The following is a 25,929-nucleotide window of genomic DNA, read 5'->3' as shown; positions in this document are numbered from 1 at the left end:
TGTCTAGAAAAGAATATTTTCAAGTTAATTTTTATTTTCCTACTGATCTTTCCTATTTTGTTGTTCTTTAAACATTTTAATTCATTCTCCTTTAACTGTTTATTTTTAGTAAATTTTGTTCAAATATGCTCAAGTGGCTATTACTCTATAAAAGGTTTTTATCAGATCTTATTCTCTCCAAGACCTGTCATTTAGGTTATTTCTAATTTTCCTCTTATAAATTTTTTAATGACCATATCTAGGGACTAAATATTTTATATGCACTTAAAAGTTCTAGAAGTAGAATTACAGAGTCAAAAATTTTGCATCTTTTTAAGCCTTTGATATTTATAGCCAAATTTCCCTCCAAAAGAGTTGTTACAATTTACATTCCCACCAGCAAAGCCTTTTATTTATTGTTAACTGATCCCAGGTTTCAGTCTCAGAGACTTTAACTTAATTCAATGTAACAGGTCTTTGAGCTATATAGATTTTGAAATCTGAGCTGAAACCTAGTAAAGTAAGGCTGACTTAGTAATTGGAAATGAGAATCAGTTATGAAATTAGATTTCTTAGTATCTAGCACCTGGTGTTATTTATTGGTGATTGTCTTGATGAATTACCATAATAATTCTTTAATTTTTATCTCAAATTATAGCATGCCTCAGCAAATCTCAGAAGGAACATGTTATTGATCTATTTGATTACCAGATCAGACAACCTTGACCTTGAAGAGATATAACACAAAATGCTTTCTTTGGAGCAAGTTGTTCTGGGTTTGACCCTGTGTTCAGGCCTAAATTCTTAAAACCCCAAACTGGCTGCTGTCTCTCTAGTACGTACAATCAAAATCTTTCTCCCAGTTGTTTACAGTGATAGAATAGTTCTGTACCTTGATTGCAGTAGTGGTTATACAAATCTACACATGTGGTTTTGCTAGCTTACCATCATTTGATAAAATGTAACCATTGGAGAAAATTGGGCAGAGGGTACTTGGGATCTCTCTGTACTATCATGGCAACTTCCCATGAGCCTATAATTATTTCACAACAAAAAGGTTTTTTAAAAATCTTTCTCCAAGATTTTCCAAAGGAAACTTTTAAATTTATTTTTTGCAAAGGAAATGCATTCATTCAAAAGTCTTGGTCCCTCCCCTTTCTTCATCCAACCCCTTACCACCACTCCATCTCTATTGCTTCCCCCAACTTGAATTCTATGTCCTTCCAGCACTTTTTAAATGCATTTTTTATAATGAACTTTAACATATATACATAACAGTTTTAACTTTAAAAGTACGATTTAACAAGTAGTTAGTAAATTTCAAAGAATGTCACAGGTCACAGTTCCACAACTTCAGCTATTTCCATAATCGTAAAATATAACATACATACAGAAAGTTGTTAACTTTGTACAGCTCAACAAGCAGTTATATAGGTAATTTCAAAAATTGTTGTAGGTTACAGTTCCACAGTTTCAGTTCTTTCCTCATTATGGAATACAGGATATACACAGAAATGTGAAGACTTTCAAAGCACAATTCAATGAGTACCTATAGAGCAAATTTCAAAGAATGTTATAGGTTACAGTTCCACCATGTCATTTACCTCCTTTCAACTATTCCAACACCCCAGCATCTAAATATGTGTGTGTGTGTGTGTGTGTGTGTGTGTGTGTGTGTGTGTGTGTGTGTGTGTGAATTTTCAATATTCATAGACCTTTGTCAAATCTTACCTTGTTTGTTGCTACCCCTTCCTCTCACTAAATCTCTTTCTCCTTCTTCAGGGATATCTAGTCAGTGACCACCCTAACTTGTAAATATTGAAAGGTAGTGTCGACATTATGGGGAAGAGGGCTGCAAATGTTCTTAAAGAGGCCGTTGCCTCTGGATTTTAGGACTTGTCTGGCATAGGAACACTCTGGTGGATTTAAGTTTCTGAGAGATAAAACTTAGTGAGTGAATCTTTTCTAGAATCTCAGGTAGGGACTTAGGTACTTGGGGACTACTTTTGGTAAGGGCATGGCATACAGTGGCCATTTGGGATGTCTAGCTGGAGCTTGCATAGGAGAAACTTCTAGGATAGCCTCTCATTATATTTGAGATCTCTCAGCCACTATAACATCAGCTTGTTAGCTTTCTTTTTCCCCCTTTTGGTCCAGTAGACCTTTTCAATTCCTCACTGCCAGAGCCAGGCTCATTACTGGGATTCATGTCCCATGTTATCAGGGAGATTCATTCCCGTGGGAGTCATGTCCCTCATGGGGGGGGGGGCGGTTAATAAATTTATTTGCCAAGTTGGGCTTATAGACAGAAAGGCCACATCTGAGAAACAAAAGGTCCCCTGAAGGTGCCTTTTAGGCATAATTATAGGAGGGCTCAGCCTCCCATTTACAACCCTAAGTTTCACAAAAGCAAGCCTCAAGTCGAGGGCATGATTTAAGTTGTGGGTTACCAATTCCACTTAATATATATTCTATCCCAAGATAAGTGGTCAGTTTCTTACATAATCTTCATTTAGTTGTACAATCATCATCACTCTCAACTTTAAACAGTTATCATAACATAAAACACACCAGAGCTCTTATCAGCTGCTAATTGTTCATCCCTAGTATTAATGTAGTGTTGGTAAGATATTCCTATTAAGTATAGTCTGTAATATGTAATGGGTAGTTTTTCCATATACCACTCTGTTGTTAACTCTCTGAACCAGTGTCATACCTTATAAGTATATCATGCTAACACTTATTTAGGTTTGTGTTGCTACTCTGGGGGTTACATGCCTTTAAACAACCATTTACAAACATGTTCACCTTCAATGCATCACTGATACTTATAATCCCATTAACAAACCATAGTCACACCTGACCATTCCCATACCATTAAGTTCACCCTCATTATCATTTCTGTACACATTAGATTATCATTCCCTCTTCACTATCTTCTGTTTATCTCTAGGTCCACTATATTCTACATTATAAGACACTTACTGTACATTTTTCACAGTTCACATTAGTGGTAACATACAATATCTCTCCTTTTGTGTCTGGCTTATTTCACAAAGCATTATGTCTTCCAGGTTCATCCGTGTTGTCATGTTTTCCAACCTCGTTCCTTCTTTTATGTATAGTATTCCATCGTATGTATATACCACGTTTTGCTTATCCATTCTTCTGCTGAAGGACATTTGAATTGTTTCCATCTCTTGGCAATTGTGAACAATGCCTCTGTGAACATTGGTATGCAAATATCTATTCTTGCCTTCTTTCAGATCTTCTGGGTGTATGCCAAGAAGTGAAATTGCTGGATCATAGGATAACTCAGTATCTAGTTTTCTGAGGAACCACCAAACTGTCTTCCACAGCAGCTATACCATTATACAATTCCACCAGCAATGGATAAGGTTCCAATTTTTCCACATCCACTCCAGAATTTGTTGTTTCCTGTTTGTTTAATGGCAGCCATAATTATTGGTGTGAGATGATATCTCATAGTGGTCTTGATTTGCATTTCCCTAATAGCTTGTGAAGATGAACACTTTTTCATGTGTTTTTTAGCCATTTGTATTTTGTTTTCAGAGAAATGTTTTTTCATATCTTTTTCCCATTTTATAATTAGGCTGTTTGTATTATTGTCATTGACTGTAGCATTTCTTTGTATGTGCAAGATATCAGTCTCTTACCAGATACATGGTTTCCAAATATTTTCTCCCATCACATTGGCTGTCTCTTCATCTTTTTTACTAATTCCTTTGAGGTACAGCAGCTTTTGATTTTGTGGCATTCCCATTTATCTATTTTGTTTCTTTTGTTGCTTGTGCTTTGGGTATAAGGTCTAAGAAGCAACCTCCTAATTCTAGGTCTTGAAGATGTTCCCCTACATTATCTTCTAGGAGTTTTATGGTACTCTCTCTCTCATATTGAGGTCTTTCATCCACTTTGAGTTAATTTTTGTATAGGGTGTGAAATAGGGGTCCTCTTTCATTCCTTTGGATATGGATATCCAGTTCTCCCAGCACCATTTGTTGTACAGACTGTTCTGTCCCAGTTCAGTGGATTTGGGAGCTTTATCAAAAATCAGTTGACCATAGATCTGGGGGTCTATTTCCAAATTCTCAATTTGATTCCATTGATTAATATGTCTATTGTGCCAATACCATGCTGTTTTGACTACTGTGGCTTTATAGTAGACTTCAAAGTCAGGAAGTGTAAGTCCTCCCACTTTATTTTTCTTTTTTAGAATGTTTCTGGCAATGCAAGTCCCCTTTCCCTTCCAAATGAATTTGGTGACTAGCTTTTCCAATTCTGCAAAGTAGGTTATTGGAATTTTGATTGGAATTGCATTGAATCTGTAGATCAGTTTGGGTAGGATTGACATCTTAATGATGTTTAGCCTTCCTATCCATGAACACAGAGTATCTTTCCATCCCTTTAGGTCTCCTTTTATTTCTTTTAGTAAAATTATGTAATTTTCTGTGTAGAGGTGTTTTTTTTTAATTCAGTTTTATTGAGATATACTCACATACCATACAGTCATCCATGGTGTTCAATCAACTGTTCACAGTACCATCATATAGTTATACATTCATCACCCCAATCTATTTTTGAACATTTCCATCCCACCCTATTTTTCATTTAGATTTTGCCCCCATTTTTCTACTCATCCATCCATACACTGGATAAAGGGAATGCGAGCCACAGGGTTTTCACAATCACACTGTCACCCCTTGTAAGCTACATTGTTATATATCATCTTCAAGAATCAAGGCTACTGGGTTGGAGTTTGGTAGTTTCAGATATTTACTTCTAGCTATTCCAAAATATTAAACCTAAAAAGTGTTATCTATATAGTGCATAAGAATGTCCACCAGAGTGACCTCTTGACTCCGTTTGAAATCTCTCAGCCACTGAAGCTTTATTTCATTTCATTTCGGATTCCCCTTTTGGTCAAGAAGATGTTCTCAAACCCACAATGCTGGGCCCAGATTCATCCCCAGGAGTCATACCTTGCATTGCCAGGGAGATTTACACCTCTGGGAATCAGGGTCCCATGTGGGGGGGGTGTCAGCGAGATCACCCGCTGTGGTGGCTTAGTTCAAGAGAGAGGGCCACATCTGAGCAACAAAGGCACTCAGGGGGAAACTCCTAGGAACAATTATAAGCAGGTTTAGCCTCTCCTTGCAGCAACAAGCTTCATAGGGGCCAGCCCCAAGACAGAGGACTCAGCACATCAAGCCATCAGTCCAAAATGTTTGTGAGAACATCAGCAACAATCCAGGTGAGGAAGTCCAACATCTGTGCAGAGGTCTTTTACTTCCTTGGTTAAGTTTATTCCTAGGTACATGATTTTTTTAGTAGCTGTTGTGAATGGAATCTTTTTCTTGAGTTTCTCTTCAGTTAAATCATTTCTGGTGTATAGGAACATTACTGACTTATATGCATTAATCTTGTATCCCGCCACTTTGCTGAATTTATTAGCTCAAGTAGCTGTGTCATCAATTCCTCAGGGTTTTCCAATTATAAGATCATATCATCTGCAAATAATGACAGTTTTACTTCTTCCTTTCCAATTTGGATGCCTTTTCTTTCTTCATTTTGCTGTATTGCTCTGGCTAGAATTTCTAGCACAATGTTGAATGATAGTGGTGACAGAAGGCATACTTGTCTCATTCCTGATCTTAATGAAAATACAAGTGAATATGAATATATATTCTTATTTTTTTCACCTTCCCCCACAAAGGCTATGTGTTAGTCCAGATCCTCTGAAAAGCAGCTTCCAAAACAAGATTAATGTGCAAGAAATTTATTAGCAGAACCACCTTTGAGAGAAAATGGGGAGGGACCTAGAGGAGGCCAGGAGAATGGTCAGACCATAATGCAAGTCTGACCTCACATAAACAAGAAAGGCAAGGAAGGAAGGTGGAAGTGTCTTGGGCTGCAGTACAATTCTAAGGAAAATTCAGCAAGGCCATCGGGCAATCCTCAAACTAAAGTCAAAGGAATCTTGCACCTCCCAGGAACCTGACTGTTTTACTATCCCTGCCACACTCAATCATTGTCTGGGAGCAGTATGTAGGGAGCTTGGCCTCAGTGATACCAACAGTGATAGATGTCAGAGCACAACAGCTAGGGCCCTTTGTCAACTGCACTCCCAACAGGTACAGAACCAAAATGTTCATTCTCCTGACTGCCACAGGTTAACATACCACATACGCAGTTCTGCCCCTTGCTTTTTTCATTTAATATGCCTTGCCAACATTTCAGTTTCAGAACACAGAGAGCTTTTACATTCTCTTCCTTATTAACAGGAATATAGTATTACATTGTGTGGATGTACCATAGGTTCTTTAGTCAGTCCCTCTAGAAGGACGCTTGGTGTTCCAAGCTTTTGTTATTAAATAGAATATCATAATGGTACGTTTGTCATTCTTACCATATACTTGTATATCTGTGATAATAATTCCCAGAGTTGGGTTCTTGGGTCCATGGAAAATGTATTGTGATTTATAATAAATATTTCTTAAATTGTTCTCCACTTTGCACTTCTGCCAGCAAAGTATGGAATTGCGGTTTTTTCCTCACCTTGCCCAAAGAGCATGCTGTGAAATTTTTTTAATATTTTCAATCTCCTGTGTGAGAAATGATTTTAATTTTCATTTCCCTTACTATGGGTAATTTTGATCATCATTTCATGTCTTTAAGAGTCAATAGTATTTCTTTTTCTATGAACTGCCTGTTCATATCGTTTGCCAATTTCTAGGAAGTCTTTCTATATAAGGGAGATTAGCCTTTTGTCTGTAATAAAATTTACAAATTTTTTCAGGTTGTAATTTGTCTTTTGGCTTTACTAATAACGTGTTTTGCCATGTGGACTTTTTTATATATCAGAATTAATTAATCCTTTATTTTATAGTTTCATAGTCTTAATTAAAAAGACATTCCTCTCTCTAAGGTTATAAACAATTGTTCTGGGTGTTCTAGTATTTTTATGGGGTTACACTTTTTAAGAATGATTTTTAAAAATTAAGTCTTCTATTGATTTGAAATTTATCCAAGCGTATGGTGCAACATATGAATTTATCCACATTTTTCAAGAAGATTACCCAGTTGTCCCCAAACCATTTAAAAGATGCGTGTTTATTTTACTGATCTGATGTGCTGCCTCTATTACATACTGTATTACCATATGTAATTTGTTCTATTTATGGATAATTTATTTGGTTTCATTAAGCTGTCTGTCTACTCATGCACAAGTACCACATTGTTTTAATTATTAAGCTATATAAGCATTTTAAATAATGTGATAGCACTAGTCTTGTATCATAGTTCTTTCTTTTGAGAGTTTTCCTGTCTATTTTTGTTTATTTTTCACTATAAATATAAAATCATTAAATTCATTTATGATTTTCACCTCCCCAAAGAAATCTGTTGGCATTTTTGGGGGGAATACATTAATTTATAAATCAACTTAAGAAGAATTGTTGAGTTTTCCTATCCCTAAGAATGCAGTATATCTTTCTATTCAAGATTGCATATGTGTCTTTGAAAATGTTTTAAAGTTTTTCTCAAAGAGGCTTTGCGTATTTTATTTCTAGGTATTTATTCTTTTGTGTCGCTATTGTAAAAGGGATTTTCTCCTCCAATGTATCTTCTGATTGTCATTTGTATATACAAAGGCTTTTAATTTCTACCCTACTGAATTGTCTCCCTCCTTCTCTCCCTCTCTCTCTCTCTCTCTCTCTCTCAGAGGATTAGTAGTAGTTGTACTAGAAATTTTTTTGTTGATTATCTTGGATTTTTCAGTCATACAACCATGTCACCTTCCAATAGTGACAGTTTTACTTTAACCTTATACAATTTTTATGCTTTCAATTTCTTCCTATTTTCTAATTGTGTTGCCCACCCAAACCCTAACCTGTTGAGGACCATAAAAAATAAGATAAGGTAGTCAGAGAGGCTAGATAAGGCCTTTGATGAATGTGATCCTAAGTTTGTGTTTTGTCATATCTTCTCTTCCACTATAGCTACTGATTGTGCCAGGCACAATGCTAAACTCTTAATTACAAAATTCTATTTAATCCTTCAAGCACTCTATGAGGTTTGCTATTGCCATCTTCATTTAACATATAAGAAAAACGAGAGGAAAAAAACTTAACCAAAGTCGCAAAGAAAGTGGTGAAACAGACACAAATCCAGGTCTGTCCAATTCCAAAGAAACCACTCTTCACTGCCATGCTATTTGGGTACACCTGAGGGTAGCATAAAAAAGTCTTTGCTGAAGCTTCTCAGAATATGAAGGATCTGGCCTTGCAGAGGACGCTATCTCTAAACTGTGGTCTATCCAGTCTCAAGTTTCCCAACCAGTTAGCATGGGCTTCCTGGGGTGTCCATGAATAGATTCCAACTGCCCATGACCTCTAAGATGGAATAAACTTTTGTATGTGGTGTGTAATTTTTTCTTTAAACTTTTTTTTTTAATTGAAGTCCAGAGGGACAGTGGAGTAGTTCATGAGTGTGGGAGATACACGCAATATGTCAGCCATTCCTTGCTGCCCCACTCATAAATAGTGTTCACAGTGCCCCACAGACACAGAATTCTGGTGGACCCATGGTGTGTGGGAATTCAGCAAGACTCAAAGTGAGTACAAGGTAAACATGTTATGGAAGTCACCAGCTTCCATCATGTTGGTAGATATAGTTGAGTTAGCTTCCTGCAGCTTTTCCACTGATCTGGTAAGAACAAAATACATATGCGTGAATGAGCTATAAAACATGAATTGTGTAATGTTGGTGATTCTCCATACAAGTTAAATGCTCATATATTTGCATTCAAAACTGGAATATCACAATGTAAAGATGAACAATAAAATAACCTAAAATTTTAATTTCTTTACTTAGAATCACATTAAATATGAAATTTAAAAATGACAAGTCAGGAGAGAGATGGCAGAAAAAAAGGAAAAAGCTTAAAATGTGCCTTCAATAGCACAGTGCCTTTAATAGCACTTTTTTCCTACATTTTTTAAGAAGAGCCTCGCATTTTCATTTTTCACTGGGCTCCGTGAAATATGTAGTCGAATCTGTTTTTGACAAGCCTCCCAGTGATTCCCGATGTAAGGCCAGATTGAGAGCCGCTGGAGCAGACTACCTTTTAACGTTCCTGTCCCTGCCGAGAAGCCCCAGGACTGGGAGTATTGGGTAGGCAGGAGCTGCCCCCTAGCGCCTCTCGCTGCCATCTAGCGATACTCCGCTGCTCTGCATAGTGCAGTGACCTGCTGTGAGCACTGAGGTCTTGCTCCTGAGCTTTCTGTCGGTCACCATGGAAATCTTAGCTCTTGGGTATCTACAAAGGTCCTTGTGTATAAACACATTGCTGCTAAATGGTAGGAACTCTGTTTCTTTCTACCAAACATCTAGTGTAATGCTTGGCACATCTTAGGTGTCATTAGCATTTCCTGAGCAGGAGACACAGTGAAACTCCTTGGTAAACTGAGGCTTGTGTGCAGGGACAATACTCACATCATTGGCATGTCTGTCAGAATTTTTCTTCACGAGGCTGTGGTAGGACCCATGGTGCATATCAATCAGTAACCAAGAACAGTTTCCTGAAGAAATTCTACCATTAAAATAATTGTGGCACTATAGCAGTAAAACGGAAGCAGGGTCTGGTCTTTGGCTTAAGCATGTTTTCTAAAATCAGATGAATATGGATCCTTTTTAGTTGTTTAACCCTCCATGGTGCAGTCTTTTCATGTATTTCATCTCCCTTTTATGCTGTTCACTGAAACCATAAAGCAAGAAGGGCAAATGTGATTATCCACACCCACATCATTAAAAATGACAGATTTAACTGTGTCCTTTACCTGAATGTGCCCTTTTTTAGGAAGACACTGATCCCACTGCCCTATCCACACAAGCACCCTCTATCAATGAGCTCCGAATCAATAAACAACCTATAGTAAAGGTCTACTCTGCAAAAAAAAGATGAGACTGTCTTTGGTTCAAATGGCACAAGGGGAAGAGAGAAGCAGTGAGACTTAAAAAGCTGCCAGAAGTTAAATATCAAAAAAGTTAAATATCAGATTCTTTATTACATCGTTTTACCTTCATCATTTAGATATACTGTCCAACTGAAGTTGAATTCTGTGTATGGTGTGAGGTAGAGATCCTTTCCTCTTTTTTTAAGCTTTGGATATTTGAATGACCTAACTGCATTTGTTGAAAAATCTCTTCATTTCTCCATTGTTCTGCATTGCTACATTTGTCATAAATCAGGTATCCATATATGTATAGATCTGTTTCTTCACTCTCTATTCTGTACCATTGTGTCAGTTTGTCTAGTCTTGCACTGGTATTATATTGTCTAATTACTGAAGCTTTATAATAAGTTTTGATATCTGGTAGACAGTGGCCTCCCGTTTGTTCTTCTTCAAGTTTCTCTCGATTATTCTTGGTTCTTTGCATTTCCATATACATTTGAGACTCTGATTGTCAGTTTTCATACACACACACATACAAAGACTACCACTGAGACTTAGACTGGGATTGCATTGGAACCATAGATCAATTTGGGGAAAATTGACATCTTTATAATATTGAACTTTTTCAATACTTGAACATCTTCTTTCATTTATTTGAGTCTTTTTTAACTCCTCCAACTAATATTTAATAGGTTCTGCATGGAGCTCTTGCACAATTTTTGTTAGATTTATTTCTCAGTATTTGATGATTTTTGATGCTTTTGTAAATCATATCATTTGTAAAGTTTATTTTCTAATGGTTTGTTGCTGATACATAGAAACTCAATTTATTTTTGCATAGTTTATCTTCTATATAATAAATTTATAAATTCATTTACTAATTCTAAGTTTTTGGTTGTAGGTTTATTTGTATTTTCAACATATAAATCCTGTTATCTGTGAATTATGGCAGCTTTAGTTCCTCTTTTCCCTATACCTTCTTTCTTTTTCATGCCTTATGTCATTAACTACGACCTCTGGTATACTATTAAATTAAAAGGGTGATAGCAAGCATACCTGTCTCATCACTTATCTCAAGGGTAAAGTTTTCAACACTTCACTTTAACTATAATATTTGCATAGTAGATATTATTTATCAGAATTCTTCTATTCCTTGTTTTGAGAAAAGTTTTATCAAAAATGATGGTTAATTTTTTAAAAATTCATTTTCTGCATCTATCAATATAAACATATGATTTTCCCCTAATTTTCTTAATGTGAATTACATTGATTGCTTTTCCAATCTTAAAACTGCCTTGCATTCCTAAAGTAAATCCAACTCCGTCATGGTGTGTTATTGTTTTTATGTATCATTAGGTTAGTTTTGGCAACATTTTGGTTAGGCTTTTAGTATCTATGTTCATGAATGAGATTAGCCTGTAATTTGCCTTCCTTGTACTATCCTTGACAGGCTTTGGTATCTTCTGGCAGGTAGCTAAGCTAGAGCATTGGCAATCACAGATCACCATAGTTCAGTCAGGGACTGAGATGATTCAAAGTGGATCCAAGTGAGGGCTGGTCTATTTCCAGTTTATACTTACTGCTAAGATTTAGTCGTTCAGGGTCCCAACCAAAGCCTTGGTGCTTACCAGAGGCCCTCCTCCTTATCATGCCCTAAATCCAGTTTTTGTTAAGCTATGAATCTGTTATATGTTCTGCTCAGTATTTCGTCATCTTAGCCCTGGTAATTGACAGTAGCCTTAAGGGGAAGGTCAGCCCCAAATATTGGGCTCACCTCTCTAAGCTAACTGTCCCATCCAAGTCTTGGCTCCACAACTCCTCACTGCTTTGTTAGCTATACAGTGCCTTCAAACAGAATTTTTAAAAATGTTTTTTCAAGCTTTACTAGTTCTTAACAGGAGAGATGGTCTAAAACAACTTAATCTATCATTGGATTGAAAGCCTCCTAATTGTTTAACTTTGAAACACTTTTTTTAAGCTACAGAAGTTCAGTCACACATACATATTCAGAAGAATGGGAAAAACCCTCACAACTTTACCACACTAACAAACACTGCTATCAGTGTGGGTTATTTCCTTCTGGTCTTTTTTCTCAATGTTTCAGTTTTGTACAGCTATAATCATGAACTTCAAATAATTTCACATGCTGCTTTTTTTACTTAATCTTATCCCACCAGTATTTTACCTAGATATTTCTTATTGTAAATTTCAACTATTTCCAAAAGCTATTAAATTCCTTTTTCTTATTATTCTCCCAGGAGGACTTCTCACACCCTATGAACCAGATAGCCAATGCAAGGTGAAGCTGAGTGGTGAGTGGAAAATAGAGTAGCCCACTCTGCTGGTCCTCTTGCATCATGACTTGGCCAGTGAAGCTAGGAAGCCAGGGCAGGGGCAAGCAGAAATCAGAAGTCTGATGAGAATTAACAATACGCTAGGTGGAGGGACCTGATACTGAGCTTACTCCAGCTTCTCCCTGCCCTCTCCTTTGCTCTGAGTCATAGAGGTTAGTCTGCCAGTTGGCTGCTCCTTGTTCTAATCCCTCCTCTGCTTCAGTGTGCTTAGTACACCCACCCTGCTCCTTTAACATCCATCTGAGCAAGGCACCAATTTTTGCCCAAGCCTTCCAGCTAGAGGGTGGGCCTTGTCTCTTAAGCCCTTTGCTAATTTATTCCTGTCAAGTTGCACCTACCCCTTGCTTTTTGTTCAGCACCTGTCTGGATGGTTGAACAGGTGATTAATGAGTATGTCATGGGACTGGATAAAAATCCTTGCCAAAGCATGATAGATGACACCCCTCATCTCCTGTATCTATCAGGAATGTTCCTGTGCCAAAGATTACCTTATTTTGGCGGAACCTGTTCTTTAGAGCAGCAGCTCTCCCTCTTTTTTTATGCCATGAGACATTTGACAAATGATATTCAAATTTGCATTATACTACAGTGCACATTTTCAGCTATATACTGTAACTCTATGCCTTTTTCTCCCATGCAACAAAGCATGTCTGAGTGGAAGAGTGAAAATGGTATTATCTAGAAATAAAGTTAAATCATATTTATTTTTCATGAGGTAGAACATTGGCAGATTTTGGCATGATATTTTTTCATAAATAATCACCAAAGTTGAAAACCACTGCTTTGGAGAGAAGTCGTGATTCTTCTCGTCTTCAGAAAGCAGTAACTGAAACAACTTCTGTGTGCAGAGCATTGATCCTGATAGTAACCCAGTGTGTGGTTAGTCATTAGCAAGTTAATTTTGTTATAGTTTTTACCCTGAATATAAATTGAACTTGCAGCTCCATGATTTGGTGAGTTACACCTTTCGCACTTTTATATATGGGAAGGTTATAGGTTCTTCACAATCCCAAATCTGTTTTTCTCTCCAGTTGACTTTCCATTCTCCATTGTATTCTCCATTGATACAATTCCCAGAATCACATATTCTAGTTGAGCTTTGCTATACACTGACTACTACTTGTTTCCATCCCCTGATCTTGGATACTTTTGTCAGTTTAGAATTGAGATTGCTAGGGGAAAACAGGGAAAGAGTGAGGCAGGGGCCAGCCATCTCCCAAAGGAGAAAAGGGCAACTGCTTGTCATGCACCCATACAACACCTATACAGTAATGCAAATCCTTTGCTCAAACTCAAAAAGAGTTATAAATATAAAAAAGATACTTCTAGAATACTTGAGTAGCCCTCCCTGACATAAGATTGTTGAGTAATGTCATGGGTCTTTCCCAAAATCCCAGGTAAGGGCTAAGAATTGCTAAAACAGTTATTTCCAGGAGATAAGTGCAGATGAATAGAGATGGCTAAATACTTTAAAATTCCTTTCTGTATCTATCTAGACTGATGAGGGCAATGTAAACTTTAGGATTTAGTACAGTTGTAAATAATCCTCTTTAATGGAAGAAACCCTTGGGGGCCTTTACTCCTTTCTGTGTTCAAAATTCAAATTTTCCCTTCTCTATTAAATTGTGAACCCTTTTCAGTGTAAAAATTGGTGCTAATCTAAAGGTGTTTATAGAGTTTACTACTTTACAGCATTGTAATGTCATGTGTCAGGTAGATAAAGATTAAAATATTTCTAAATACCTTGTGATTTTGATAAATGAAATACTTTTGGAGAGCATTTTTATCTAGAGATGATAGTCTTTGAGCATAAGGTGCACACTTGTCAGGGGCTTGGGGAAAATGTATAATATAGGTGAGAGAATATATCTTTACTGAAACTCTCTCATAAAGGCTGCTGCCTTTAACTGTATCCCTGTCACAAGCCATATTTTCATTAAAGTTTTAATTAGACCAGAAAACTTTCTGTAAAAGATGAGAGAGTAAGTCTTTTAGATTGGCAGGTCTCTGTTGCAACTATCCAACTCTGTCTTGTAGCAAAGAAATCAACAAACAGGCATGGCTGTATTCCAGTAAAACTTTATGAAAACAGGCACCCCAAGTTTACCAATACCTGAACTATACTGTAGTCTCATAAAGCATGCCTTTATTACTGGTGAAAGTCGTGATAAAGTGACGTGTGACTGTTTTTAAAATGCAAATGTTCAATGCAAATTTGTATAAATAAAGTGCACTACTTTGTGAAGAAATGCCAATTGTCACTTGACCATGTGGGTCATCTCTGAACAGGCAGTAAAGAAGCACTGTGCCTCACAACAATCTGTTAGAAGTGAGGAATAGAGAAAGAATTCGTCTGTCTATCTGGTAGCCAGTTTTCAAGATGGCCATAAATGATCCTGCCTCTCAGTGTTCACACCCTTCTTCAGTTCCCTTCTGCATTGTACCAGATTGGTTTATCTATACTTAAGTGTGTATCCCATTCCTTTTTTTTTTTTTACAAAAGTGGGAGCATAGTACATACATGTGCTTGTTTCATTTATATACACATACAAATACAAGAGCATATATATCTACCACATCCTTTTTAATGGCAACATAATATTCCATTGTATGGATAAATCATAATTTATTTAATCAGTGTCTTAGTTTGCAAATACTACAGACTGATTGGCTTAAACAACAGAAATGTATTGTCTCAAACTTTGGGAGACTAGAAGTCCAAAAATCAAGATGTCAGCAGGATCAAGCTTCCTCTGAAGTCTATAACATTCTGTGGTGGTTTGCTAGCAATGTATTACTCAGTCTCTGCCTCTATCACAAGGCCATCTGTCTCCTCTCTCCTTCTACTGTGTCCAAATTTCCTCACTTATAAAGACTCTAGTCATATTGGATTATGGTTCACCCTGATTCCATTTGGCCTCACTTTAATAACATTTTCAAAGATCCTATTTCAAATGAGTTCACATCCACAGGGATAACACATAACACAGAGAGCATAACTTGAACATGTCTTTGTGGGAGACATGATTCAATCCATAACAACAAGTCTAATGTTTAGCTGGTTTCCACTCTTTCATTATTATGATACAATGGAACACGCTTGTATGTAAGTCTTTGTGCAAATGGGCTTGTTTATCTATTGGGTAAATTGCTAGAAGGGAAAATGCATTTAACATTTCTGTAGGTACTCCTAAATTGCATTCTAAAAGTTTGTTCCTATTTATGTTCCAACCACCACACCTTACATCTTTCCTATTATATTTTATAACCAAACTTTTATTTTTGTCAATCTCAGAGACGAAAATGGTATCTCATTGTTATTTAAATTTGTACTTTCATATTAAGAGAAAGATTGATCAGTTTCAAGATGGTGAATATATAGGTTTCTTCCCCCTTTGCTATAAAATCACCTCAAAACAATAAGGAAAATAAGAATTGAAAACTGAATCTTGTATGAAACTATAAAATAGTTATAACCCAGAACCACAGTGCATAATGATGAAAAGTAGTCGTAAGAAATACAATTGCTCTGACCCAGAGAAGGTAGTCAAATACAGGAAGTTCCAAGGCTACTTTAGGAGTTTATTGATGTCATCAAACATCCAAGCACTGTCCATTCTTCACTGTCATCCTCAGATCTTGATGTTTTATCCTCTGACTTGTCATGTCATGATCACAAGATGGCTGTTCCACATATAAAAATTGTCTATACATCCTGTTCAAAGGCAGGAAGCAAGGGAACACATTTTGGGGAGCTGTAGGCAAGTTCTCCTCATATCTTGTTTCTTTTATCAGAAAACAAAATCTTTCCCAGAAACTGTCCCCTCCGCACACACACACGCACACACACACATACATGCAAAATTCCCGTTCTATCTTATTAGTCAGAACTGGGTTCATATGTCCATCTCTAAATGCAGAGGAGTCTAGAAATTGAGAATCTGGCAAAGGAGCCCCAACTACTTTCATATCTATTGCTGATTAATAAACCACCCCAAAAGTGAATACCTTAAAAGATTATTACAGTATTTTATTATTAGATCTCATTGTTTAATGGATTAACTGGACACAGCTAGGCAGTTTTGTTAGGAGTCTGTTCACAGTTGCAGTCACTTGATACTGGTGCTAGAATCATCTGAAGACGCTCAGTTGCATATCTGGTGCCTAGATTTGGAAGATAAACAACTGGGGTTGGAATAACTGGGGTTCCTTGGGTATCTCACTCTATTTCTATGTAGTTTCTTCTCATGATCTCTCCAGAATGGCAGCTTCCACGTGGCTGGATTTCTTACATGGCCACTCAGGCTTCAAGGGCACATGTCATGAGGCATGCAACCAGGTGAATGAAACTTGAGAACAGTATGTTGAGTGAAATAAGCCAGAAACTAAAAGACAAAAATTATAACGCCTCACTAATACGGACTAACTATAATGTACAAACTCTGAGAATTGAATTTGAGAGTACAGGTTATCAGGGGAAGACTTATTGTAAAGTTTCCTAGATTGTAAGCTCTTACAGCAGTCACATCTATTCCAGAGTTTTAATGGTTATTTCTAAATTCTGAGATGCTGAGCTCTTTGTGTATAACCTGGTCATTCCCTGGAACTTTGGGTATCTGTGTGACACCTGAGACTCTGAGCTAGAGCTCTGAAGCTATGAAAGTCAGCATTACTCCATACAGCAACTGTTTAAAACAAGCTGAAAAGGAGATCAGACTTCAATTAGAGATAAGAATGAAGCTGGTCTGGTTAGGACTAAGGCAAATCAGATGAAAGGTAAAGGACAATATTGACTGTATTTTAAAACTTCAACTTCTGTGTGAGACCAAAGGAAGAGATATTTGGTGCAAAATTTATATTTTTTGTAGCACACTATCTAATTTAATTTGTATGGTCAGTTTATTCAAACACCATAATTACATGGAACTTCAAACAGGGAGAGAGACGTTGGTTTGTACAGCTTAGTGTGATGCCCCAATATATCCCAGAGTAATTTGGGCAGAGAATAAAAAAGTATTTGCAAAGCCCCCTTGAGGGACTGGGAGAAAATGTGGAAATATTAAATTCCTCACCTGGGGAATTCTCAATATTCTCACAAGCACTGGGAACTACCAACTTAATAGGCCAACCCCTCAATCTTGGTGCTTGCCCTTATGACACTTATTCCTGCAAAGGAGAGGCTAAGCCTACTTATAATTATGCCTATGAGTCACCCTCAGAGAACCTCTTTTGTTGCTCAAATGTGACCTCTCTCTCTAAACCAACTCCGCAGGTAAACTCACTGCCCTCCCCCCTCTGTGGGACATGACTTCCAGGGATGTAAAATATCCCTGGCAACATGGGACATGACTCCCAGGTATGAGTCTGGATCTGGCATCGTAGGATTAAGAGAGCTTTCTTAGACCAAAAGGGGGAAGAGAAGTGAAACAAAATAAAGTTTCAGTGGCTGAGATATTTCAAATGGAGTTGAGAGGTCATTCTGGAGGTTATCGTTATTCATTACATAGAAATCCCTTTGTAGTTTTTAGTGTATTAGAATAGCTAGAAGGAAATACCTGAAACTGTTGAATTGTAATCCAATAAGCCTTGATTCTTGAAGTTGATTGTATAACTATTTAGCTTATACAGTGTCATTGTATAATTGTGAAAATCTTGCAAGTGACACTCCCTTTATCCAGTGTATGGACATATGAGTAAGAAAATAAAGTAAAAAAATAAATAAATAATGGGGGGGTAAGGGGTATGGGATGTTTTGGATATTTCTTTTTATTTTTATGTTTGTTCTTATTTTAATTTTTTTGGAGTAATGAAGGTGTTCAAAAATTGATTGTAGCAATGAATGCACAACTACATGATGATACCATGAACCACTGATTGTACACCTTATGATTATCTGGTATGTCAATATATCTCAATAAAATCGCATTTAAAAAAAAGGCACATGTCCTGTGCTGGTTTGAATCTGTTATGTACCCCATAAAAGACTATGTTCTTTTAATCCACTCTTGTAGAGGCAGGCCTATTGTGGGTGGGCTCTTTTGATTAGGTTATTTCCATGGAGATGTGACCCACCCGATTGTGGGTGGGACCTTTTGATTAGATTTTTCCATGGAGATGTGACCCTGCCCATTCAAGGTGGGTCTTAATTAGTTTATTGGAGCCCGTAAGAGAGCTCAGGAAGAAAGGGCTCAGAGCCAACACAGACCCAGATGCTTGGAGATGCAGACAGAAAGACGCTTGGAGATGCTAAGCTAAGAGATGAAGCCCAGAGTTTGCCCCCAGGAGAAGCTAAAAGAGAAGTTAAGATATGTAAACCAGAGTTTGCCCCTAGAAGAAGCAAGAAGGACCCACAGGAGCTGAGAGAAGCTAAGACAGAAACCCAGAGACATTTTGGGGAAAGCCACAGAAACCAGAAGCTAAACCCAGGAAAAGACCGGCAGACTCTAGCTATCTGCCTTCCCATGTGACAGAGAAACCCCAGATGCCATTGGCCTTTCCTCAGAGAAGGTATCTTACTCTTGATGCCTTACTTGGGATGTTTACATGGCCTTAGAACTGTAAACTTGTGTACAAATAAACCCCCATTGTAAAAGTCAATTCATTTCTGATATATTGCATTTTGGCAATTTTAGCAAACCAGATCATGTCCCAAGAAAAATAGCTAGGGAGAAGCTATATTGCCTTTTCTGACCTAATCTCATAAATCATATAACATCATTTACCCCATCTTCTGTTTGTTGAATGAGTCACAAAAGCCTGCCTTGGTTCAAGGGCAGAGGAAACAGACTTTACCTCTTGAAAGAGAGTGACAAGTTTCACAAAAAGCATATAGGACTAGGAATATTGTTGTGGCCATTTTTGGAAAATACAAAATGCCTCAGTTGGCTTTTACCAATTGTGATCCACTCTAAGGAACTGGGCATATAGAAGCCCTGAATAAAAATTATTGTCCATTATACAATGCTGGCAGGAATATAAAATGGTGTAGCCACTGTAGAAAAGAGTTTGGTGGTTCCATAAAATATTAAACACAATTACCATATGATCAAGCAATTCACTCCTAGGTATATACCCAAGAGTGCCGAACACAGGTGTTCAAATAAAAATGTGTACAAAAGGTTTCACAGCAGCATTGTTCATAATAGCCAAAAAAGTAGAAACAACCCAAACACCCATCAACTGATTAATGTTAAATAAAATGTGGTATATCCATTCAATAGAATATTATTACTCATCCATGAAAAGAAATGAAGTACTAATGCATGATATAACATGAATGAGCCTTGAGAACATTATGCTAGGTGAAAGAAGGCAGACATAAAAGGCTACATATTGTATGATTCCATTTATAAGAAATGTTCAGAATAGACAAATCCATAGAAACAGAAAGCATATTAAGGCTTGCCAAGGGCTGGGGAGTGAGGGAAAGGGAAATGAAGATTAACTGCATAATAGGTATAGGGTTTCTTTTTGGGATGATGAAAATATTCTGAAATTAGATGGTGATGATGTTTACAAAGTGTGAATGTACTAAAAGCCACTGAATTGCACACTTTAAAATTGTTTAAATGGTGGATATATGTTATGTGGATTTTACATCAATAAAAAATATTACAGTTCCGTTAGCTAGGAACAAGTGGGAGAATCACTGGTTGGCAGCCAACTTCCTGTTTTATAAGGAAGAGAAACCCTATTAGTTGGAAAAAGTCTTTATTTTTTCCTTCCTTATTCAAACATATTTTTATTTGGTATAGAATTCTGGGTTGGCAGTTTTTTTCTTCCAGCACTTTAAAGATGTCACTCCCCTGTCTTCTAATTTACATAGTTTTTTATGTGAAGTCTAATGCAATTAGTATTTTTGTTCCTCTGAACATAATGTGTCTTTTTTCTCAAGAAGCCTTCAAAATCTTCTCTTTGTTTTTAGTTTTCAGCAATTTGAATATGATATGTCTATATGTTTGTATTTTTAGATGTTTATCCTGCTTGAATTTGTGAACTTCTTGGGTTTGTGGTTTGGTAAGTCATCAATTTTGAAAATTTCTCAGCCATTATTTCTTCAGATATTTCTTCTGTCCTATTCTCTCTTCTCCTTCTCCTTCTTCCCTCCCCCACCTCTCCCTCCCCCCTCCTCCTCCTCCTCCTTCTCCTTCCTCTTCCTCTTCCTTTCCTTCTTTGCCAATTGCACATGTTAGGATGTTTGATATTGTCACACAGCTCTTAAATGCTCTGTTCTGACTTACTCCTCACTTTGTTTCTCCTTGTGTTTCAGTTTGGATTACTTCTACTGAACTATATTCAGGTTCACTGATTCTTTCCTCTGCTGTGTCAAGACTCCTGATGAGCCTGACAAAGGTGATATTTATCTCTATTATTGTGTTTTCTGTTTCTAGCATTTCCATTTGATTCTTCCTTAGAGTTTACATTTCATGAAGGCTGTCCACCTATTCTATTATATCCTTTAATGTATTGATCATTGTTCACTTTTAATTTCCTAGTCTGATAATTCCAATATCTCTAGCATATCAGAGTATAGTACCATTGATTGCTTTGTCTTCTAATAGTGTGTTGTTTTTTCTCACTTCTTTGTATGCCTTATAATATTTTGTTGAAAGCTAGACATCTATTGTAGGGCAGTAAAGACTGGGATAAATAGTTATTATACATGGAAATGGATGCAACTTTCCTCCTGTTAGGACTTCAGAGTGGGAGGTTGAGTCAATCTCATTAGGAGCTATGGGTTTTGTTGTTGCTGTCATTCCGTCAGTGCAAAACAGGCTTCAAACTCTCTAACATTACCTTATGTTTACTTTTGAGGCTGATTTGCCAGAAGTTTTCTCAATGTCTGCTCCATGCTCAGCTTTACATCATACCCTTGTCCCTCCTCCTCAGAAAGAGTGTTCACCATGCTCTTGGTGCTATTTCATGGTAGATTGCTGTTACTTGTTACTCAATGCTTATTATCCTGTTGGGGGATGGGTGAAGAAGTGGGTGTTCTATGTGTTTCTAGACACTGTGTTTTTCTAGGCACTGTATCCCTGGGTGTCAGGGATGGAGCCCTCTCCATAATCCCACCTCACCTTCAGCTGAGGGACTTCTAATGGTCTGGGCCCCACAGAAGTAGGGGGTTTTCCTTCTTTTCCCTTTCTCCAGCTGCAATGGACCTTCACCAGTGCATGAAAGGTTACAGGATTTTCTGCTCTTCACCAGCAGCTTAGGGCTATCATTCCATAGATAATATGGGGAGAAGGGTCTGGGCAGGGCTTGGTGCCTTTCCCTGCAGTGGCTGCTCTTCCTTTCTTCAAGGACTGCACCCCAAGAGAGACTTTCTCAGGATTCTCGCCCCACTCCCACCTTTCTTGTGAACACAGTTAGGTCCATAAAGGAGAGGCTGCAAGTGAGTGTGAATTCCCCTTTTACATGTAGCTCCCAAAATTTTTATATTCTCACAATAGCCCACTTGCCTTTAGCAATTCATCAAAAATTTTAGCATAATTCTTACAGGCTTGATGGTGTCCAAGAGTCTGTGCCCCAAAGCAGGGGCTCCTTTGCCATATATCCTTGAAGGAAGCTGTTTTTCCTTAGGTTAGTTGATTGCCCTACAACCTCAGCTCTGAAAAGTTGTGAATTTTCAGATTGTCCTATAGTCTCTTTTGTTGTAAGAGTGAGAGTGGTGTATTTCCAGATTTCTGTGTCCTAAGCAGAAGTCAGAAGTCCTCAAACTTCTATTTTGTAGTTGAATCACTATAACATGTACCTGAATACAGCTCATAATTAATACAGGAACCAACTTCACTCATTACCCCAAAGTAAATTCTAAATAGAGCAAAGATGTAAACATAAAAATTGAAACTATAAGAGTACCTGAAGTAATCTCATGCAAAATGGTGGAACAGGAAGCTCCAGGAGTTATACCCTACACTAAAGCATCCAGAGAGCTGGAAAAGTGATTGTAATAAACTATTTTGTAACTCTGGAACCTGATCAGTCGCTTTATAACAACCAGAGAAGTGCTTGATGAAAGGAGAAGTTGCTGATCATTCAGAAGTGAGCCAGGTACACAAACCAGTGGTCTTTCCCATTGCTCAATCTAGCAGGCTGGTGCAGTGACAGTAGAGAACTTGTCTTGCAAAATTTGGGGGTTGCATGTTTTGGTCAATCTGATGGATCCCTAATGTACTGGAACAGATGCTTGCCTTGATTTTGGCCTTCTTGGGCTGCACTGCTTGCCCTGGTAGCATCTACTGGAAGATTTGAAAAGATAACATTTCTTTTTATTTCTTTTCTTTGGGGTCAGACAGTTAAGGAAATCTTTGTCAGGTTACTGGGTGACCACACATAGAACAAAAACTTCATTGACAACACAAAACAAGGAATTCTTACTTTGCAAAAATAAGTAGTTCAGAAAAGTTACAAAGGACAGATTCAGCCCTCAACAACAAAAACCAGAAATCCCTGAAGAATGAGAGAACCGGATTTCCAGAGTTATCACTTCACAATATTCAGAATGCCCAGTTCCCAACTGGAACCATAACTAAGAAGCCCAAGCATTGGAATTACTAGTCAAAGATGTTAAATCATCAGTCTTAAATATGATAAATGAGCTAAAGGAAACAAGGAACAAAGAACTAAAGGAAAGTAGGCAAACAATGTATGAACACAATGAGATTATCAATAAAGAGACAGAAATTATAAAAAGGAATCAAACAGAAATTCTGGAGCTGAAAAGTAAAAGAACTGAAATGAAAAACTCAGTGGAGGAGTGTAACAGCAGATCTGAGCAGGAAAAAGAAAGGACCAATGAACTTGAAGATGAGACCATTGAAATTATCCAATCTAATAAGCAGAAGGAAAAATAATGAAGAGAAATGAACAGAGCCTGGGGGACATGTGGGACACCATCAAGCATGCTAAAATATGCATCATGGGTGTCCCATAAGGAAAAGAGAGAGAAATGGGCAGAAAAAAATATTTGAAGAAACAATGGCTGAAAAATTCCCAAATCTGGTGAAAGACATGAATATACACATCCAGGAACCTCAGTGAATTCTAAGCAGAATGAATTCAAAGAGATCCACACCAAGATAAATCATAGTGAAACTGTCAAAATCCGAAGACAGAATTTTAAAGCAGCAAGAGAGAAATGATTCATCATATACAAGTAATCCTCAATGAGATTAACAGCTGTTTTCTTATCAGAAACCATGGAGACCAGAAGGTAGTGGTATGACATATTTAAAGTCCTGAAACAAACAAGCAAACAAAAAGCCTGTCAACCAAGAATTCTATATTCAGCAGAACTACTTTTTAAGAATGAAAGAGAATTTAAGAAATTACCAAATAAACATAAGCTGTGGGAGTTTATTACCAGTAAACTTGTGCTACAAAAATTGTTAAAGAGAGTTCTGCAGACTGAACTGAAAGGACACCAGACAGTAATTTGAAGTCATAAGAAGAAACATAGGTAAATGTAAAAGCCAATATTATTTGGCTTGTAATTCCCCTTTTTTCTATGTCATTTAAAAGGCAGTTGCACGAATGGCCTGGGAGGCGGGGCAAGATGGCAGACTGGTGAGCTGTATGTTTTAGTTACTCCTCCAGGAAAGTAGGTAGAAAGCCAGGAACTGCGTGGACTGGACACCACAGAGCAATCTGACCTTCGGCAGACTTCATACAACACTCATGAAAACGTGGAACTGCTGAGATCAGCGAAATCTGTAAGTTTTTGCGGCCAGGGGACCCGCGCCCCTCCCTGCCAGGCTCAGTCCCGTGGGAGGAGGGGCTGTCACCTCCGGGAAGGAGAAGGGAGAACTGCAGTGGCAGCCCTTATCGGAAACTCATTCTACTGATCCAAACTCCAACCATAGATAGACTGAGACCAGACACTAGAGAATCTGAGAGCAGCCAGCCCAGCAGAGAGGAGACAGGCATAGAAAAAAAAAAAAAAAAACAACACGAAAAACTCCAAAATAAAAGCAGAGGATTTTTGGAGTTCTGGTGAACACAGAAAGGGGAAGGGCGGAGCTCAGGCCTTGAGGCGCATATGCAAATCCCGAACAAAAGCTGATCTCTCTGCCCTGTGGACCTTTCCTTAATGGCCCTGGTTGCTTTGTCTATTAGCATTTCAATAACCCATTAGATCTCTGAGGAGGGCCTTTTTTTTTTTTTTTTAATCCTTTTTTCTTTTTCTAAAACAATTACTCTAAGAAGCCCAATACAGAAAGCTTCAAAGACTTTCAATTTGGGCACGTCAAGTCAAGAGCAGAACTAAGAGAGCTCTGAGACAAAAGGCAATAATCCAGTGGCTGAGAAAATTCACTAAACACCACAACTTCCCAAGAAAAGGGGGGTGTCCGCTCACAGCCACCATCCTGGTGGACAGGAAACACTCCTGCCCATCGCCAGCCCCATAGCCCAGAACTGCCCCAGACAACCCAGTGTGACGGAAGTGCTTCAAATAACAGGCACACACCACAAAACTGGGTGTGGACATTAGCCTTCCCTGCAACCTCAGCTGATTGTCCCAGAGTTGGGAAGGTGGAGAAGTGTGAATTAACAAAGCCCCATTCAGCCATCATTTCAGCAGACTGGGAGCCTCCCTACACAGCCCAGCAGCCCAGACCTGCCCTGGGGGGACGGCACTCACCTGTGACATAGCACAGTCATCCCTCAACAGAGGACCCGGGGTGCACGGCCTGGAAGAGGGGCCCACTTGCAAGTCTCAGGAGCCATACGCCAATACCAAGGACTTGTGGGTCAGTGGCAGAGACAAACTGTGGCAGGACTGAACTGAAGGATTAGACTATTGCAGCAGCTTTAAAACTCTAGGATCACCAGGGAGATTTGATTGTTAGGGCCACCCCCACTCGCCGACTGCCCAGAAACACGCCGCACATACAGGGCAGGCAACACCAACTACATACGCAAGCTTGGTACACCAATTGGGCCCCACAAGACTCACTCCCCCACTCACCAAAAAGGTAAAGCACGGGAGAACTGGCTTGTGGAGAACAGGTGGCTCGAGGACGCCACCTGCTGGTTAGTTAGAGAAAGTGTACTCCACGAAGCTGTAGATCTGATAAATTAGAGATAAGGACTTCAATAGGTCTACAAACCCTAAAAGAACCCTATCAAGTTCAGCAAATGCCACGAGGCCAAAAACAACAGAAAATTATAAAGCATATGAAAAAACCAGACGATATGGATAACCCAAGCCCAAGCACCCAAATCAAAATACCAGAAGAGACACAGCACCTAGAGCAGCTACTCAAAGAACTAAAGATGAACAATGAGACCATAGTACGGGATATAAAGGAAATCAAGAAGATTCTAGAAGAGCATAAAGAAGACATTGCAAGACTAAATAAAAAAATGGATGATCTTATGGAAATTAAAGAAACTGTTGACCAAATTAAAAAGATTCTGGACACTCATAGTACAAGACTAGAGGAAGTTGAACAATGAATCAGTGACCTGGAAGATGACAGAATGGAAAATGAAAGCATAAAAGAAAGAATGGGGAAAAAAATTGAAAAAATCGAAATGGACCTCAGGGATATGATAGATAATATGAAACGTCCAAATATAAGACTCATTGGTGTCCCAGAAGGGGAAGAAAAGGGTAA

General features: G+C 38.0%; 1 protein-coding gene across 2 annotated transcripts in view; it reads left to right on the top strand.

Moving 5' to 3' along the window:
* FAM205A (family with sequence similarity 205 member A) overlaps nucleotides 1–25,929 on the top strand; it is a 137,502-nt gene that overhangs the window by 74,368 nt on the left and 37,205 nt on the right. Inside the window, exons 2-3 of one of the 2 annotated variants that reach the window (XM_037798234.1) lie at nucleotides 20,278–20,323; nucleotides 20,577–20,659. In XM_037798234.1, coding sequence (XP_037654162.1) covers nucleotides 20,278–20,323; nucleotides 20,577–20,659 — 129 coding nt within the window. Of the gene's footprint in view, nucleotides 1–20,277; nucleotides 20,324–20,576; nucleotides 20,660–25,929 lie in introns of those variants that run through there. The other variant, XM_037798235.1, reaches the window with a different exon arrangement.

Source organism: Choloepus didactylus, chromosome 10, assembly GCF_015220235.1.
Source record: "Choloepus didactylus isolate mChoDid1 chromosome 10, mChoDid1.pri, whole genome shotgun sequence".
Classification (NCBI taxonomy): Eukaryota; Metazoa; Chordata; class Mammalia; order Pilosa; family Megalonychidae; genus Choloepus; species Choloepus didactylus.
Note: the sequence above shows the minus strand (reverse complement) of the source record. Positions and strands in the feature narration are given on the sequence as shown.